This window comes from Vipera berus (assembly GCF_964194415.1).
Source record: "Vipera berus genome assembly, chromosome: 3".
NCBI lineage: Eukaryota > Metazoa > Chordata > Lepidosauria > Squamata > Viperidae > Vipera > Vipera berus.
The window spans coordinates 59,848,766-59,868,969 of NC_138204.1; the positions used below are offsets into that span (position 1 = coordinate 59,848,766).

Genomic DNA, 20,204 nt, shown 5'->3' on the forward strand with positions numbered 1-20,204 from the left:
GCTAGGTCAGGAATTCTGGGAGTTGAAGTCCACAAGTCATAAAGGGGCCATAGTCCCACCTCTGTGCTAGTTGTTAGTGTAGTTAATAACTGGCTTCTTGTAGGAAGCTTTCATAGAGGAAATCACATTTTTAAACAACAATGATTTTAATCAAAAGGAAAATTGTGGTGCTTTCCTCACCTTAACTGCATACTCCTTTCCAGTCTGCAAGCTAAGTGCTCCCTGAACCTTGGCATAGGAGCCCTCACCCAGCATCTCTGCAGTGAGCTTGTACAAATCTGCCAAATAGTAATAGTAATAATACTCCCAAATATAGAAGGAATTAACAGTGGATAATTCAGTAAATTTAGTGCCGATTATAAAATAAAAACACATTTGCTAATAAACAAGAAAAAATTCATCAAGAAATGAAAAATGACAACATGGGAGAAAAGTTTTTCACGTGGAAAACATCACTTCTGAAAGGTTGGGATCCTCTCTGTTTTATCTTGTAGATTTTAATTGCTAATGGTTCTTTCTTTTCAATTATCTTGGAATAATAGCAATGAAATATGAAATCATGCAATGTGAATTTCAACTATAGGTAATCCTCACTTAATGATCACAAGTGGGACCAGCAACTCTTGTCACTAAGTGACCTGGTTGTTAAGTGAAACGTCACGTGACCACAAAGGACTTACAACATCAGTTCAGCCAGGATCATGAAAGGAATCACCTGTGGTCACTGAGATAACGCATGACTTGCATTTTTACTGCCAGCTTCTCCATTCACTCTGCTTGTTGAAAGCTGGATGTGAAGTTCACAAATGCCAATCAGGTGACCACTGGATATTGCAATGGTCATAAATGTGTGCTGGTTGCAAAGCACCTGAATGGTGATAATATAACCTGCAATTGTGGTAAGTTCAAGAACCGGTCATAAACTTATTTTTTCAACCCTCACTAGTTTCAGATGCTTGCTACATAGAGCTGTTGTTAAACAGGGAGCACCTGTATTTTGTTCTTCTACAGCAGGGGTGTCAAACTGCCGGGCCGCAGGCCGGATGCGTCATGGCAAAACCACACCCACCCCATTGCCGGCAATGGAAAAAAACTCATGATACGTCGCGACATGTCACATGACATTGCAAGTTCCGACACCCCTGTTTCTACAGCAAAGCAAAACAAGGACAATACACAACAAGTAGAAAAATGTAAAAAGTTGTTCTTTTAACCCAATGTTTCCAACTTTAAGATGTGTAGTCTTGAATTCCCTAGCAAGCCATGCTGACTGGCTTTCAATTCGGGGAAGTGAAATCCATGCATCTTAAAAGTTGCTGCGATTGAGAAACACCGTCTCCACTCCAAATCAAAATACAACACTCTTACCGTATTCCTAAACTAAGACTACCCATAGAGCAGGGGTCTTCAAACTTGGCCCTTTTATGTGGCTGGCTAAGGAATTCTGAGAGTTGAAGTCCACAAGTCATAAAAGGGCCAAGTTTGAAGACCCCTGACACAGAGGATTGATGACAAGGAAACAAATCTACACAAGATCAAAACTACACCCAAACAAAATCCAAGCAGTTATAAATCCAACCTTCAAACCTTGCAGGGAAATGATCTGTGGCTCTTGTTTTCTTTTTTTTTCTCCTTTTGCCATTGTCTGGTATGGAAAGAGGCTGGCTGTTGATTATCTCTATATAGCAGAAAAAGTAGAGCAGACCACTTGTTTTTTTCCCAGCAAATATGTGAGAGAATAATACGATTTCATACACTTACATTTTGAACACTCTCTTTTTTTAATCTAGAATTTATTGCCTCTCCCAATGTAAACAGCTAACAAGAAGGTAACACTATTTTCAAGTAGAGCAGCACAGCAAAATAACAATAGGAAACAAATGTACTTGTGCTGCTTAGCAGCATTAAACTATGGAAACAAAACCATCCCCCAAAGTGTTCAGTGCATCAATTACAAAACATGGGGTACCCACACAGCACATCGTAGGCCCATTTGGAATAGTTCTTTACCATTATTTTTCACCATTTCAATTGTTAAAGCCAAGAACAGGACCATTTTTTTCAGACAATGTAAAATAATAAGAGATAATGCCGGGGGTGGAGGGAGGAGGGAGAGAATTGGCTTTGTACCAGGTTTTATCAACTCCAGGCAATGGAGCTATATAAAAGAGATTGCATGAATTATAATATGAAAAATCAGCAGGAGCCGAAAAGATATTTGGAATGCAAAAATCCATTCAGCAGAAATAGTACTTTATATAGTGAATAAAAATCTTATGAAAGTCCAAAAGGATAGCAAGAAAAGTGTCTAGGGATTTTTGTCGCCACTTGATTCTGAACTTTTTAAGTTAATGGTACAGTAGTGTGAGACTTTCATCCCTCGAGGTGAAATGTAATTTTTGCGGAATGTTCATTTGAATGGATTTTTTTGTATTCTGAAGGCCTGTCTCCATTTTAAAGTTACTGGATTCAACCTGAATGAAAGGCAAAGGTGTACTAGTGTATTGAGGTTTATTTGCAGAAAAGAAAGAAGTTTTTTAGCAAATGTATTGTTAAATATTTATTTATTTATTTATTAAATGAATTAAAAAGTGCAATAACTTCCCATACCAAGTTAATAGTTTGTCCCACTCAGGAAGTTACTGTTTTATTAAGTTCTGGCCAATCGTCGTCCAAGAAATATATTTCTTCTCTACAATATCTATACTGGGCCAGCAAGTGTAGAGACTATTTCAATCAGTTTTTCCCATCTGACACATCAAAGGTTAAACACTTTTCTTTCACACCAGAAAAAAAGCTTAACTCACTGCTATGTCCAAGTTGTGCTCAGCCATAAAACAAGTGTTACTTTTGCTATTTATTCTGCCTGTGGTTTCAATCAGACATGCAAGACATATCCTTGTGTGACCTGTAATTTCCTAAGATAGTTTCTGCTGGAATGAACCAGAATGACCTTGCCAATTTTTTTTTAATGTGTAAGATGGCAATCAATTGTTTTACTACAATGTAATTATTCCCGTCTAAGTTATCTTGTAGTAGGTTTGCTTTAAAATTATATTAAATGAGACTAGGAGCAATCGGCATTCATCTTCACAAAATTTCTAAGGAAACTCAAGGGCATTAGTGGAGCCTCATCTGGATTGCATTGGGGCTGACTCTTAGAAATTGTATGGACAACTGTCCACAACTCTGACCTGTTCCCAGCAGCAACCCATAATGCTTCCAATATTGCACTGGCGATGAACACATTTATTTTTCTTGCCCATTGTCTTCCCTTCCTCTTAAAGGTAAAGGTAAAGGTTCCCCCGCACATGCGTGCTAGTCATTTCCGACTCTAGGGTCCGGTGCTCATCTCCGTTTCAAAGCCGAAGAGCCAGCGCTTGTCGGAGGACGTCTCCGTGGTCATGTGGCCAGCATGACTAGACGCCAAAGGTGCACGGAACACTGTTACCTTCCCACCGGAGTGGTCCCTATTTTTCTACTTGCATTTTTACAGACCCTGACCGCTAGTTTGTAGCAAAGGAGAGAAAACATTTGGTTCCCTTTACTGCCATATAATAGTTATCTAGACTTCTGCAGCACTGTACACTTTGCGAAATTGGTATTCTTGAAAATATTAGGCAAGGTGCAGGTGGCAGAGAACCGCTGCTTACTGTGTCTTCACTATGTTTATGCCTCTGAGTAAACTACTTTTAAGCATAATTATATCAATGCATTCCATCAGAAACAAAGACTTTTATATAATAAGTTTCCACGTTTTCCAACATCTACTAACACTGATAGAGCAAGCTACTATATAAACAGGGAGCAAACCCCACACTCGTTTGCACTCAGTGTGCAAATTTGTACCCAATTGGATAATGAAACATCCAAAAGCAAACAACCAAGCTCAGACAGAAACAAGGACTACACACCAACAGCGCTCTATTGAACACTTCAAGGGCAAGATGCACCCAGAAATAGATCTCAGCTCAGTGGTTTAATATTCAAAGGAGATACCTGATTTATGCTGGATGGGTTTCACTGAATAGAAGGCTGGTGGAGCCTGGCAACACGTTTCATTCATAAATGAACTGGATGAAGGATTACTTTGTGACTGAAAGTAAACAAAAAAGTCTCTATTTAATTCTCCCAATTAATTCTCTCTGTGCTCACTGTGGCCCATAAGATGGTATACAACAGATGGCAATCTATTCTTTATTAATCTATACAAAACATTATGACTTGTTTGTTGTTGCAGAATTACTGTATATGCACATGTAGTCGACCCACAACAAAGTTTCTATTCCCTCCCTGTTGTTCTTCTCTATTTCATGTTATATATTCCTAAAGGGTAGATATCTCCCTAATGTTGTTAGCCATACTCAGTAACAACACAATTTATATTAGTTATCCCATGAATCTATGTTGGTGGCAACAATTTGAAACTATAATAGTCATACTTCAAGAGTTCACAAATTCCAGAAGAGAGCCAAAATATTTTAAATTAAACTTCTACATTACATTACTTGATCTTTGAATTGCTCAATATCGATCAAACATACACTCAGTATCTATCAAATACACATTGTCAAAATATATATTATACATTACTGAGGTAGCATAACCTATACCAGGGGTAGGCAACCTTGGCTCTTTTATGACTTGTGGACTTCAACTCCCAGAATTCCTGAGCCAGCATGGCTGACTCAGGAATTCTGGGAGTTGAAGTCCACAAGTCATAAAAGAGCCAAGGTTGCCTACCCCTGGTATAGTCAGCCAGCATGGCTGACTCAGGAATTCTGGGAGTTGAAGTCCACAAGTCATAAAAGAGCCAAGGTTGCCTACCCCTGACCTATACGTTCCTATTCTATAAACACAAAGACTTCAACTTCTGAGCATGATTCAAGATGCTGGTCCACCACCTATAAAACCCGACATGGCATAGGGCATGGTCACCTGAGGCACTACCTGTGTCCCATAGTATCTGCCCAGTCAGTTTGATCTAACAGGTCTGGAATGCTCTGAGTTCCATCAAATAAACAATGCTGTGTGTCAGGACTCTGGAAGTGTGTCTTCTCTGTAGCAGCACCTGCCCTCTGGAATGGGGATCCCCACAAAATTCAAATGGCTCCCTGTCCACTGCTATTCCAAAGAATTTTAAATACCTGGCTCCTCACCCAGGCTTTTGATGAGGATGACTGATGCCATTTCTTCTTTTTGGTTCCCCTCCAGGTACTATCGTGTACATTTTTCTTTAACTTTGTTCAAAGTAATAGCAGCATTCATTTCTATTCCTGAATGTGGCTTAACAATTGTAAGCCACCAGATTCAACTGCGTGTATATTTTACATTTTTATATATACAAAAATGTGAAATCTCAGTAGCCAATTTTAGCTAGCCCTGGCACAAATGGCCAGATTCAAATGATCATACTATGGATATACAGGTAGTCCTCGATTTATGACTACAATTGAGCCCAAAATTTCTGTTGTTAAGTGAGGCATTTGTTAAGTGAGTATTGCCCTATTTACAGCCTTCCTTGTCACAGCTATTAAATGAATCACTGCAGTTGACAAGTTAGTAACCAGGCTGTTTAAGTGAATCTGGCTTCCCCACTGACTTTGCTTGTGAGGAGGTTGCAAACGATGGTCACATGACCTTGGGTCATAAATATGAACCAGTTGCCAAGCATCTGAATTTTGATCACATGATAATGAGGATGCTGCAAAGGTCATAACAGTGAAAAATGGTCATAAGTCCCATTTTTTCAGTCCCATTGTAATTTTGAACGGTCACTAAACAAACAGTTGTTAGTCAAGGACTACTTGTATTAGGCGAAGCTCTAACTCTCTGGAAAAGTCTACAGTGCTGAGAATGGTGGAAGGAAAGAGAAAAAGATGACCAAAAATAGAGTGAATGGACTAAATTACAGCAACAATGGACACATTGTTGGAAGACCTAAAGACTAGACTGAGAACAGAATATCGTGGAGAAAATCTATCTATGTGGTTTATTATAGTTGATTGCACAGTCAGCCAAATGTTTAGATTGCATTTGGCATTTATTTCCACCTATCAAATCCTTCAGAAGGACCTAGATAAAAAAAGCCAAATCCAGTCTAAACATCTGGCTGACTATGAAATATCATTAAATACACTACAATGTGAAACCATAGCTGCCAGTTTATTAACTGGTGTTGGTCTTCATACACATCAAGTTCTTCTCAAGAACCTAGGCTGACATATGTGCACATCCAACCAGTGTGACCTTTTATAGTAGACAGATGGAAATGTTGTCAATGCACAAATCTTCTAAATACTGTCCAATATATTTTGGTATGATACCCAGTTGGGACTACCACAGCGGGGTTATGCCATAATCTTTCGACCCTACTTTTCAGATCTTGATACTTTGTGAATTTCAATTCTTACTGTTCTGTTCTACTATTCCGGGAGTATTGCCACATCAATTATCCATAGTTTCTTCTTTTAACCCCAGTTAAATCCAATGTGAGCCAAGACTTTATCATTTTTTATTTGAAAACCCCACAATATTTTAGTCTACTCATTTCGACTACCGTATTTTCCGGCATATAAGACGACTTTTTAACCCATGAAAATCACCTCAAAAGTTGGGGGGGGGGGGTTCGTCTTATATGCCCAGTCGTCTTATACGCCGGAAAATACGGTACTTTTTAAATTTCCACCAATTTTTCATCAACAACGTATAATTTTAGAGATGTTCCAGAGAATCTTATTGGCAACTAGGTTAGGACGTTGTTTGTAACCAGTATGACTCGAATATATAATAAATAGTTTGTTTTCCCCCTTACAGAATCTGCACTTTGAAATCATTCAGTGATTTTTTTTCAATTCTGGCCTTGATTGTATTAGTTTGAATAGCTTGCTCTTGAACAGCCAAAATCAAGCCTTCAGTTTCTTTTTTTTAATGTTTCAGTTGTAAGCCCATTGCCAGATTTTATCTTTACCCATTTTCCACCCAGTCTTTTTTAGAACCTGGCCATGTCATTCTATTTAAAATAATCAAATCTTGTGTTTATTAAGTTTTATCAAAATAATTCCGACATGGGAAAACCATTTATTCAGGCTAAATCTTCCTGCTTTGTAAGTCCCCCTTGTATACATTTTATTGGAAAACTGAATAAAGTATAATAACTTTTCTAAACACTGGAATTCAATGGCACTTTAAGAGACTGGGATGAGAGAATTCACTTCGGAGAAATAAGTCCCATTAAATTAAAACAGTGTTGTTTCAAATAAGTATATGAATTTCTGCCTTAATCTTAGTTTTCAAGTCCACCTATTAAAATAGCCCAGAAATTAAAAGATATACTAGATTTTTCTAATTCACTATCCTCCAGATTTAGACTACAACTCTGAGAATTCCCATCATACATGGGATACCCGTACCTACTCCAAAAAGCACACAACATTGATTCCAGAAACAACTGTTGAACAGAAAAAGTTAGGCCTCTGCTATCTATCGCCAAGGCATTATCTACGTTACTCTATCTTAATATTTGTATCATGAGATGAAGTTCATTAAACCTGCTTGAGGATTTCAGCAGTTATGAAATTTATTGAAGGGATAAGGTGCAGTGTCATCTAAAAGATGGCATAAGTTGATAAAACTTCAGTTATATATTACTGAGTTTCCAGAGGTTTATAGACTTCATGATGTCCAAACACATTTAAAGCCAAGGTACATTATAATACTTAGGCATTAGGCAAGCATGACATAGGAATTGCTTCTCTCGCTTTATTTTGCAGTGGAAAAATCTCTGCTGGAATAGTACGTTCAGTTCTGGTCACACTTAAAAACCAGACATGAAGCAGCTGGAAGGATAACAAATAGTCTGATAAATGAGACATACAAAGCTTGACTGAGGGTACACCGCTCAAAGAAAAACAATGAAATAAAGATTTGAAAACAGTTTTCCAAAGCATGGTTAACCTTGAAGATTATATTTTTACTGGCTAAAGCAATCCCAAATCTAGATAGACTATTAAGAACAATTTAAGAATATAAGCATGCTGATTTACAGTATTTATTGACTGCCTTTTACTTACAAAGTATACAAAATATAATATGATAATATGACAAGTCTTCCTCCTCCTTTGATGTTTAAATTAAGTGCAACATTTTGTTGGCAAGACTTAAGGAATATTCACTGTAGTGGTAGTCCAGGAATACAAAAAAAATGCCCTCAGGAGGGAGGGGATCTCTTTCTAGATATGTAACTTAATAGACTTCTCTCCCTGTGTGTATGTGTAATCTGTGTGTCTGCCTGTCTGTCTCCCTCACTCTCTGAAGAGAGTGAAACAGTTTTGATTAGGATTTCTATTTCTATGTATCATGAACCTTCGTTCCAACTGTAGTAGTCTCTGGAGAACTCATCTCTAAGAATAGAAAGAAAGAATATTTACCAGATTTTTTTCCCCAAAGCTTAACTATAACTTTTTAAAAAAATAACATGGAACAGGGAAACATCAAAACATCCAAGCAAACCTAAATCGTTCTAACACAAACAACTGGATGTTATTTGCATTTTACCGTAATGGGACTAGGGAAGCTCTTCAGGTCCGAACTATTATTGGGCCTCATCAAAGTAGACATCTGGAAACAATGAAAATGTCAGAATTAGCCCCAACCTTTAGAGAACTCTTAATATAGCTGAAATTCTCAGAATGCTATATCTCCTTAGATGGAAACCACAAGATTTGCAAGATACCATAAAGAAAATTGAAGATAATTTTATTCCATTACTGGAAGACATAGCCAATACAAAATTTTACCACATGATTTATATCAGTTCTTGATATTCATTAACTTAGAGCGTAATAGTGATTTTTAGCCTTTTAAAGCAATATATGCAATTATTTATGTTTAATTAATGATGTCCTAACCTCCATGACCCCTTCATGGATTACTGCCTTGTCGTGGCGAAGGGGCTTGCGTAATTCAATGAAGCTATGAGCTATGCCGTGCAGGGCCACCCAAGACGGAAAGGTCATAGCAGAGTGTTCTGACAAAACGTGATCCACTGGAGAAGGAAACGGCAACCCACTCCAGTATCTTTGCCATGAAAACCCTATGGACAGTACCAAAAGGCAAAACGATATGACACTGGAAGATGAGCCCCTCAGGTCGGAAGGTGTCCAATATGCTACTGGGGAAGAGCAGAGGGCTAGTACTAGTAGCGCCAGAAAGAATGAAGCGACTGGGCCAAAGCCGAAAGGACACTCAGGTGTGGATGTGTCTGGTAGTGAAAGGAAAGTCCGATGCTGTAAAGATTTTTTCTCCATAGGAACCTGGAATGTAAGATCCATGAATCAAGGAAAGCTGGACGTGGCCAAAAAAGAGATGACAAGACTGAACATCGACATCTTAGGTATCAGCTAAATAAATTTAATTCAGATGACCATCAGGTATACTACTGCGGGCAAGAATCCCTCAGAAGAAATGGAGTAGCCTTCATAGTCAATAAAAGAGTAGGAAAAGCAATACCGGGCTACAATCCTCAAAATGACAGAATGATCTCAGTTTGAATCCAAGGCAAACCATTCAATATCACAGTAGTCCAAGTCTATGCCCCAACCACCAGTGCTGAAGAGGATGAAATTGACCAATTCTATGAAGCCCTACAGCACCTTATAGAACTAACACCAAAAAATGATGTCCTTATCATCATGGGGGATTGGAATGCTAAAGTAGGAAGCCAAAAGATAAGCGGAATAACAGGCAAGTTTGGCCTTGGAGTACAAAATGAAGCAGGGCACAGGCTGATAGAATTTTGTCAAGAGAATACGATGGTCATAGCAAACACTCTTTTCCAACAACCCAAAAGAAGGCTCTACACATGGACATCACCAGACGGTCAACACAGAAATCAGATTGACTATGTGCTCTGCAGCCAAAGATGGAGAAGCTCTATATAGTCAGTAAAAACAAGACCAGGAGCTGACTGTGGCTCAGACCATGAGCTTCTCGTTGCAAAGTTTAGGCTTAAACTGAAGAAAGTAGGGGAAAGCCACTCAGGTATGAATTAAATCATATCCCTGTTGAATATACGGTAGAGGTGACAAATAGATTTAAGGATTTAGATCTGATAGACAGAGTGCCTGAAGAACTATGGACAGAGGTTCGCAACATTGTACAACAGGTAGCAACCAAAACCATCCCAAAGAAAAAGAAATGCAAGAAAGCAAAATAGCTGTCTGAGGAAGCTTTGCAAATAGCTGAGGAAAGGAGGAACGCAAAAGGCAAGGGAGAAAAAGAAAGATACGCCCAATTGAATGCAGAATTCCAGAGAATAGCTAGAAGAGATAAGAATGCCTTCTTAAATGAACAGTGCAAAGAAGTAGAAGAAAACAATAGAATAGGGAGGACCAGAGATCTTTTCAAGAAAATTGGAGAGATGAAGGGAACGTTTCATGCAAAAATGAGCATGATAAAGGACCAAAATGGCAGGGACCTAACAGAGGCAGAAGAGATTAAGAAGAGGTGGCAAAATTACACAGAAGAACTATACAAGAATGAGCTTAACATCCCTGATAACCACGATGAGGTAGTCACTGACCTCGAGCCAGACATCCTAGAATGTGAAGTGGGCCTTAGAAAAGCTGAGCAACAACAAAGCTAGTGGAGATGACAGTATTCCAGCTGAGCTATTCAAAATCTTAAAAGACGATGCAGTAAAAGTGCTACACTCAATTTGCAAGCAAATTTGGAAAACTCAACAGTGGCCACAGGATTGGAAAAGATCAGTTTACATTGCAATTCCAAAGAAAGGCGGTGTCAAAGAATGTTCAAACTACCATTTTCACCATTGCACTCATTTCTCATGCTAGTAAAGTTATGCTTAAAATCCTACAAGCTAGACTCCAGTAGTATGTGGATCGAGAACTACGAGAAGTACAGGCAGGATTTCGAAGAGGCAGAGGAACTAGAGATCAAATTGCCAACATACGCTGGATCATGGAGAAAGCTAGGAAGTTCCAGAAAAACATCTACTTCTGCTTCATTGACTATGCTAAAGCCTTTGATTGTGAGGATCATAACAAACTGTGGCAAGTTCTTAAAGAGATGGGTGTACCAGACCATCTTATTTGTCTCTTGAGAAACCTATATGCAGGCCAAGAAGCAACAGTGAGAACTGGACACGGAACCACTGATTGGTTCAAAATTGGGAAAGGAGTCCAGCAAGGCTGTATACTGTCGCCTTGCCTATTTAACTTATATGCAGAGCACATCATGAGAAAGGCAGGGCTAGATAAATCAAAAGTTGGAATTAAGATTGCCAGAAGAAATATCAACAACCTAAGATATGCAGAGGATACCACTCTAATGGCAGAAAGTGAAGAGGAACTAAAGAGCCTCTTGTTGCGGGTGAAGAAGGAGAGTGCAAAACTTGGGTTGAAACTAAACATCAAGAAAACCAAGATCATGGCATCCGGCCCTCTCAATTCCTGGCAAATAGATGGGAAGAAATGGAGGTAGTGACAGATTTTATTTTCCTGGGCTCCAAGATCACTGCAAATGGGGACTGTAGCCAAGAAATTAAAAGACACTTGCTCCTGGTGAGGAAAGCCATGGCAAATCTAGACAACACACTAAAAAGCAGAGACATCACCCTGTCAACAAAAGTGTGTATAGTCAAGGCTATGGTCTTCCCAGTTGCAATGTATGGCAGTGAAAGTTGGACCATAAAAAAGGCTGAGCGCCAAAGAATTGAGGCCTTTGAACTGTGGTGCTGGAGAAGACTCCTGCGAGTCCCTTGGTGATCAAACCGGTCAGTCCTAGAGGAGATCAACCCTGACTGTTCTTTAGAAGGCCAGATCCTGAAGCTAAAACTCAAATACTTTGGCCACCTAATGTGAAGGAAGGACTCACTGGAGAAGAGCCTAATGCTGGGAAAGATTGAGGGCAAGAGAAGAAGGAAACGACAGAGAATGAGGTGGCTGGATGGAGTCACTGAAGCAGTAGGCGTGAGCTTAAATGGACTCCAGAAGATGGTAGAGGACAGGAAGGCCTGGAGGAACGTTGTCCATAGGGTCGCAATGGGTCGGACACGACTTCGCAACTAACAACAACAAACCTCCATGAAATTTTTAAATCCTTTGTTCATTCATCTACAGTTTCTTCATTCTTTACTATCCTTTTAATATTATTTAGATACCATCTTTAATAGCTAATAAAAATGCCTTCCCCAAAAAAATGCCTTCCCCTTCTCAAAAATGAATGCTCCAGCACGGTGCCTTTAAAATTAAAAGAAACAAAAACAATTCATTTTATTCTGTTTAGATAACTGATAGGCTTATAGCACAAAATACATGGATATGTGCAAATGTGTGTTACAAGAAGCTAATTTATTACCAAACTGCTCTTTGAAGAGTTTGTGGGAAAGTGAATAGTTAAAGAGAAGGAAATAAAATGAAAAAGATGCAAATAATAATTGCCAATAAAAGTGGCCATTCACCAAACTGTCATTTGTTGTATGTATGTACTCCAGTATCTTGCCATGAAAACCCTATGGACAGTACCAAAAGGCAAAACGATATGACGCTGGAAGATGAGCCCCTCAGGTCGGAAGGCGTCCAATATGCTACTGGGGAAGAGCAGAGGGCTAGTACTAGTAGCGCCAGAAAGAATGAAGCGACTGGGCCAAAGCCGAAAGGACGCTCAGCTGTGGATATGTCTGGTGGTGAAAGGAAAGTCCGATGCTGTAAAGATTCTTTCTCCATAGGAACCTGGAATGTAAGATCCATGAATCAAGGAAAGCTGGACGTGGTCAAACAAGAGATGACAAGACTAAACATCGACATCTTAGGTATCAGCGAACTAAAATGGACAGGAATGGGTGAATTTAATTCAGATGACCATCAGGTATACTACTGCGGGCAAGAATCCCTCAGAAGAAATGGAGTAGCCTTCATAGTCAATAAAAAAGTAGGAAAAGCAATACTGGGATACAACCCTCAAAATGACAGAATGATCTCAGTTCGAATCCAAGGCAAACCATTCAATATCACAGTAGTCCAGGTCTATGCCCCAACCACCAGTGCTGAAGAGGATGAAATTGACCGGTTCTATGAAGCCTTACAGCACCTTATAGAACTAACACCCAAAAATGATGTCCTTATCATCATGGGAGATTGGAATGCTAAAGTAGGAAGCCAAAAGATAACTGGAATAACAGGCAAGTTTGGCCTTGGAGTACAAAATGAAGCAGGGCACAGGCTGATAGAATTTTGTCAAGAGAATACGATGGTCATAGCAAACACTCTTTTCCAACAACCCAAGAGACGGCTTTACACATGGACATCACCAGACGGTCAACACAGAAATCAGATTGACTATATGCTCTGCAGCCAAAGATGGAGAAGCTCTATACAGTCAGTAAAAACAAGACCAGGAGCTGACTGTGGCTCAGACCATGAGCTTCTTGTTGCAAAGTTTAGGCTAAAATTAAAGAAAGTAGGGAAAAGCGCTAGGCCAGTCAGGTATGAATTAAATCATATCCCTGTTGAATATACAGTAGAGGTGACAAATAGATTTAAGGAATTAGATCTGATAGACAGAGTGCCTGAAGAACTATGGACAGAGGTTCGCAACATTGTACAACAGGTAGCAACCAAAACCATCCCAAAGAAAAAGAAATGCAAGAAAGCAAAATGGCTGTCTGAGGAAGCTTTGCAAATAGCTGAGGAAAGGAGGGAAGCGAAAGGCAAGGGAGAAAAAGAAAGATATGCCCAATTAAATGCAGAATTCCAAAGAATAGCTAGAAGAGATAAGAATGCCTTCTTAAATGAACAATGCAAAGAAATAGAAAAAAACAATAGAATAGGGAGGACCAGAGAGCTTTTCAAGAAAATTGGAGAGATGAAGGGAACGTTCCATGCAAAAATGGGCATGATAAAGGACCAAAATGGCAGGGACCTAACAGAGGCAGAAGAGATTAAGAAGAGGTGGCAAAATTACACAGAAGAACTATACAAGAATGAGCTTAATGTCCCTGATAATCACAATGAGGTGGTCACTGACCTCGAGCCAGACATCCTAGAATGTGAAGTGAAGTGGGCCTTAGAAAAGCTGAGCAACAACAAAGCTAGTGGAGGTGACAGTATTCCAGCTGAGCTATTCAAAATCTTAAAAGACGATGCAGTAAAAGTGCTACACTCAATTTGCCAGCAAATTTGGAAAACTCAACAGTGGCCACAGGATTGGAAAAGATCAGTTTACATTCCAATTCCAAAGAAAGGCAGTGCCAAAGAATGTTCAAACTATCACACCATTGCACTCATTTCTCATGCTAGTAAAGTTATGCTTAAAATTCTACAAGCTAGACTCCAGCAGTATGTGGATCGAGAACTACCAGAAGTACAGGCAGGATTTCGAAGAGGCAGAGGAACTAGAGATCAAATTGCTAACATACGCTGGATCATGGAGAAAGCTAGAGAGTTCCAGAAAAACATCTACTTCTGCTTCATTGACTATGCTAAAGCCTTTGATTGTGTGGATCATAACAAACTCTGGCAAGTTCTTAAAGAGATGGGCATACCAGACCATCTTATTTGTCTCTTGAGAAACCTATATGCAGGCCAAGAAGCAACAGTGAGAACTGGACACGGAACCACTGATTGGTTCAAAATTGGGAAAGGAGTCCGGCAAGGCTGCATACTGTCGCCTTGCCTATTTAACTTATATGCAGAGCACATCATGAGAAAGGCAGGGCTAGATGAATCAAAAGTTGGAATTAAGATTGCCGGAAGAAACATCAACAACCTAAGATATGCAGATGATACCACTCTAATGGCAGAAAGTGAAGAGGAACTAAAGAGCCTCTTGTTGCGAGTGAAGAAGGAGAGTGCAAAATGTGGGTTGAAACTAAACATTAAGAAAACCAAGATCATGGCATCTGGCCCTCTCAATTCCTGGCAAATAGATGGGGAAGAAATGGAGGTAGTGACAGATTTTATTTTCCTGGGCTCCAAGATCACTGCAGATGGGGACTGTAGCCAAGAAATTAAAAGACGCTTGCTCCTGGGGAGGAAAGCCATGGCAAATCTAGACAGCACACTAAAAAGCAGAGACATCACCCTGTCAACAAAAGTGCGTATAGTCAAGGCTATGGTCTTCCCAGTTGCAATGTATGGCAGTGAAAGCTGGACCATAAGAAAGGCTGAGCGCCAAAGAATTGAAGCCTTTGAACTATGGTGCTGGAGAAGACTCCTGCGAGTCCCTTGGACTGCAAGGCGATCAAACCGGTCAGTCCTAGAGGAGATCAACCCTGACTGCTCTTTAGAAGGCCAGATCCTGAAGCTAAAACTCAAATACTTTGGCCATCTAATGAGAAGGAAGGACTCACTGGAGAAGAGCCTAATGCTGGGAAAGATTGAGGGCAATAGAAGAAGGGGACGACAGAGAATGAGGTGGCTGGATGGAGTCACTGAAGCAGTAGGCGTGAGCTTAAATGGACTCCAGAAGATGGTAGAGGACAGGAAGGCCTGGAGGAACATTGTCCATAGGGTCGCGATGGGTCGGACACGACTTCGCAACTAACAACAACAATATATATATATATATATATATATATATATATATATATATATATATATATATATATATATATATATATATATATATATATATATATATATATATATATATATATATATATATATATGGATCTTTGGTTATTCGGTTTTTTCCCCGCGTAGAACTAAAGGTGTAGGGGCGACGTTTCGACGGAATCCCATCCGTCATCATCAGGCTGGTGGCTTCTGCTTCCTTCTTCTGGGAGAAGCATGTGGCTGTTTGTTCCTCTTTTTTAAACTGCCAGAGGGGGTGTGTTCTGTGGGTGGAGGTGTGCTCTGATTGGGTGGGGGAGTAAGTGTGTTCTGATTGGGTGGGAGTGTGTTTTGAATGGTGGGTGTGTTCTGATTGGGTGGGGGTGTGTTTTGAGTGGATGGGCTGGTCTCAGCTGCCAGCCTTAGACCTGAGCTGGTGAGTTGTGCTGCAACATCAGCCCCTTTAAACCCCTCCAAACCACACAATAAGCAAACTGACACCCACTATAAAAACATGGCACCACCACAAACACTATAAAAACATGGCACCACCACAAACACGAAGCCGAACAAAAGCAGCACAACTCACCAGCTCAGGTCTAAGGCTGGCAGCTGAGACCAGCCCATCCACTCAAAACACACCCCCACCCAATCAGAACACACCCACCATTCAAAACACACTCCCACCCAATCAGAACACACTTACTCCCCCACCCAATCAGAGCACACCTCCACCCACAGAACACACCCCCTCTGGCAGTTTAAAAAAGAGGAACAAACAGCCACATGCTTCTCCCAGAAGAAGGAAGCAGAAGCCACCAGCCTGATGATGACGGATGGGATTCCGTCGAAACGTCGCCCCTACACCTTTAGTTCTACGCGGGGAAAAACCCGAATAACCAAAGATCCACATACGAACACCCGCGAAAACCTCAGAAAACAAATATATATATATATATATATATATATATATATATATATATATATATATATATATATATATATATGCGTTGTGAGCATCTTTTCCATTTTATTTTTCTCTCTTTCCTGTTACTATTCACTTTGCCATAACCATCAAAGTAAATAAACTCCCCAAGAATACTTCATGTTTGTAGAAAAGTACTCTATGAAAATGTAAAATATGATAAATTGGATTTAACTGGTATCTGTAACATGGTAAAAATATTAGAGAAGCACGTTTCTTATCACCCTACAGGTTAATCAGCTAAAAATAGGAATTACTTTCATAATAAATTTAATTCAGCTTACTTCCATTGGTATATTATTCCACTGAAATAATATTTTGCTCAAGGATGGCCCCTTGAGAGTTGTAGTATAATATACAATTAAAATGTATTTATGAGACATATGAAATAGGTGGCTCACAACAAAATCATTAAAACATAAAAATGCTTTGTATCCTTCCTTCCATGGCGCCGGGAAAACCCATATTCCATACTCATTGGCTCATCCCCATCCTAGCCCAGAGCTTCAGGGAACATCCTAGTCTCCACAGCCTTCGGGAAGGCTAACAAGATTGGGGATCCTAGGTGCAGATCTCAGTAGGAACACATTCCAAAGAATCAGAGCCAGCTACATAGAAGGCATGCCTCCAAGGTCCCATCAGATGACCACATTGAAGGGAAGGGACCTGAAGCATCCACCTATCTAACCTTGTTAAAAAGATAAGTTCTCTCAGAGAGAAGCAGTCCTGTTCTTTAACCAGGTCCTCAGCAGGTAGTAGCTTTACTAGTGATAACCAGTATCTTGAATTGCACCCAGAAAGTAACTGGAAACTAAAACAGCTCATACAGCATCAGTGTAACACAGGTGAAGTATGAGGTGCCCAGAATTCCCATCTAAATACTCCCCCATCTAAAGTGTCCAGCCAACCACCTAGCAGATTGGGACTGACCTCAGCTCCAACAAAAAAAAAAGAAAGCATGATCAAACCTGGTTAGTAAACTGATGGGAAAATCTACTTTATAGACTAGATTGGGAAATGTTAAAAAAAAACAAATGCAGGAGGCAACAACAAACCGCTTCCAGATTTTGGCCAAGTGATGTTCACATATGCGGTCATTTCATCACCAGGAGTGAAATTTCTATTGAGAAGACTATCCAAATACAGATATTTACAGTATAATAAATGTGTTTAGTTTTTGAAGATGCCATGCTTTTGTTGTTTTTATTGCAATAGATTAACACAACCAATTCCCATATACTGTTGTAAAATGATTCCTAAAAGGTCCTTGGCCAAATTATTTGTAAATATATCCAAGTTCAGGCACCATGAGAAAAAATTCTGTCTTTAAAAACACATATCCCAGATTAAAAAAAAACAGTGCCTGAATATAAAGAATAGCGCCCTTACAAACCCCAAGCTCAGTATGTAGACTGGGCGATAATATTGCAACTAGGTTCTCACATCTCCTTTCTTTCATCTCACACACATGCACACAAATCACAATGGACCCACAAGACCCTGACCTCCTGAGAACAGAGGAGCCGAGGGAAGCTTGCAAATAAATGCCTCACCCCATTTTCTCTTTCCTCCTTGCCCCACCACACCCCAAACTTGCTCAACCAACCCTCTGTATTACTGGAGGAACCATGGCCATTTCCCACTCCAAGGGCCCACCCGGTACTCGAACCCCTCGACATCTTCCAGTCCCAGACAAGATTCCCACCACCACCAACAACAGCCCTGGCAGCGCTCCTGCCTCCAATAGTTTTACGCCCGCTCCTCCGGTTCTCAGCCGCTTCTTCCACCTCTGCGGTTGCCAAAGCGCATCCCTTTCTACTCACAACCGGCTCCTACAGCCACAGGCCAACACGCTCTTAATAAAGGCGGAGCTATGAGCAATTGCCCCGGCCCCTTAGAAGCTTTTCAATTAAGGAATGGGTGGGGGGGGGGAGCAGGAAAAGTATGCGCATGCTCAAATTTGCCCGGGCTTTCGTAGTTGGAAAGGTTTAGATTAGAACCGGTTCAGGGAAAGCCGGGCTGGGCGCTGAGAGTGCTCATGCGCAGAGCGCACGAATGTACGGAGAAATATGTTCCTTGCTCTGGGTTTTGTAACGAACTTGGGTGGTTTTTAGAGGTGTGGGGAAACCGGATGCTGCAAAACGTCTGCGGGTAGGAGAGCAGTCAGTGCTTTAAGAATGGGAAATGGCACGGGACACTCACACGCTGACGATCTTCTCCACTTTTAGAGTGTTAAAAAGGATCGTGTAGCGGGAGAAGTGAAAGGATGAGTGTAGTGATCAAATTAGTATTAGGGGGGGGGTCTCCCTTTTTTTAAGTACCTAGTCATGCACATCTCATTCGTCATACTTTCTCGGCCTTCGCAAGAAGGCAATGGCAAGCCACTCCCGAAAATGCCAGGGATACGTGCGTGGATTTAGCTGTGTAGATTCCAGGAGTCAAGAGTACACAAAAAGTCACACAGTCCATGTGCTAAAGCAGGAATTTTTCCCCCATAGTTTTTATTGCATGATAACAGATTCCATGCATAGAAATACATAATATGTAGAAATGTATTTGCTGGTCTTTAAAACTGTTTTTGGTGGTGAGTCTTGGAGATGTGTTGTGTTACAGATCTCCTTTGGGGGGTTTCCCCAAATTCTCCTTTTAAGATATATGGACTTCAATCTCCAGCATCTTAAAGATGCTGAATTTGAAAAAGATATGTAGACTTTAACTTCCAGAATTCTGGGACTTGAAGTCCACACATCTTAAAGTTGATAAGGTTGAGAAACTGCTATAAAATGCTACAAGTATTGGGTTATTTTTTTTCCTTCAACAAATCATGCATTACCTCTTTCACCATCAAGACAGATTTTTTTTTCAAATACATGAACTATACCATAGAATCAGGAAATATCAACTGGAAAAGAATAATGCATAATCACTGTGTACATTTTGTATTCATTCTCATTCTAACATAAAATCCTTCCTAGGCTTCCTTTTGTTTCAATATTGTAGAAATGGATTATCTCCTTGTTCTTTGTCCATAAAGGTGTCTAACTTTGACTGAAGTTTATGTGTAATAACACTCTGAACTGAAATGATCCTTACTTTACCAATCTGTTGATTCACCAGCTTCTTGAATTATTTATTTATTTACAGCATGTGTATGTACCATACAGCAATCAACGCACAATTATATAAAATTATTTCAGAAATATTCAAGTGAAAACTATAAATAGTATGATAAAAACATTAAAATAAGACATGAATGTGTATTGAAGTTGCATCCTTTCAACTGAGTCTTCCATTACAATGTAGTCTTAATTATATTGACTTAAAATGCTTTTTTCTTAGATAAAAATATCCTTTTAGAAAATTAGAATATTGCTTAAAATCTTACCTTTTCTTAGGCAGCAGTGTTAGAAAAGGTGCAAAGAACAAAAGGCAGTTAAAATTGATGGGAAAATAGAGTGTTTCCTTTACAATTCTAGTGTTTCAAATAATGTTTGAAATAAATGTATAGTTCAGTCCAACTCAGGATTATATATTAAAACTAAGGGTAAGAGAAATTCAGGATTGATAAAAGGAAGTTTTTTAAAGTTAGTCCCCCATCCCTCATTTTTCAGGGGAAGCTTGTTTCATTTTTTTAAAAAAATGCCTTG

General features: G+C 39.7%; 1 protein-coding gene across 2 annotated transcripts in view; it reads right to left on the reverse strand.

The window, feature by feature from the left end:
• MKNK1 (MAPK interacting serine/threonine kinase 1) overlaps positions 1-18,357 on the reverse strand; it is a 32,365-nt gene extending 14,008 nt beyond the window's left edge. Inside the window, exons 1-5 of one of the 2 annotated variants that reach the window (XM_081325986.1) lie at positions 18,266-18,357; positions 8,557-8,619; positions 4,000-4,096; positions 1,580-1,678; positions 181-278 (exon numbers count right to left, since the gene is read on the reverse strand). In XM_081325986.1, the coding sequence (XP_081182112.1) occupies positions 181-278; positions 1,580-1,678; positions 4,000-4,096; positions 8,557-8,619 (357 nt within the window). In that variant the 5' untranslated portion in view covers positions 18,266-18,357. Of the gene's footprint in view, positions 1-180; positions 279-1,579; positions 1,679-3,999; positions 4,097-8,556; positions 8,620-18,265 lie in introns of those variants that run through there. The other variant, XM_081325987.1, reaches the window with a different exon arrangement.
• Between the last annotated feature and the right edge of the window lie 1,847 nt (positions 18,358-20,204).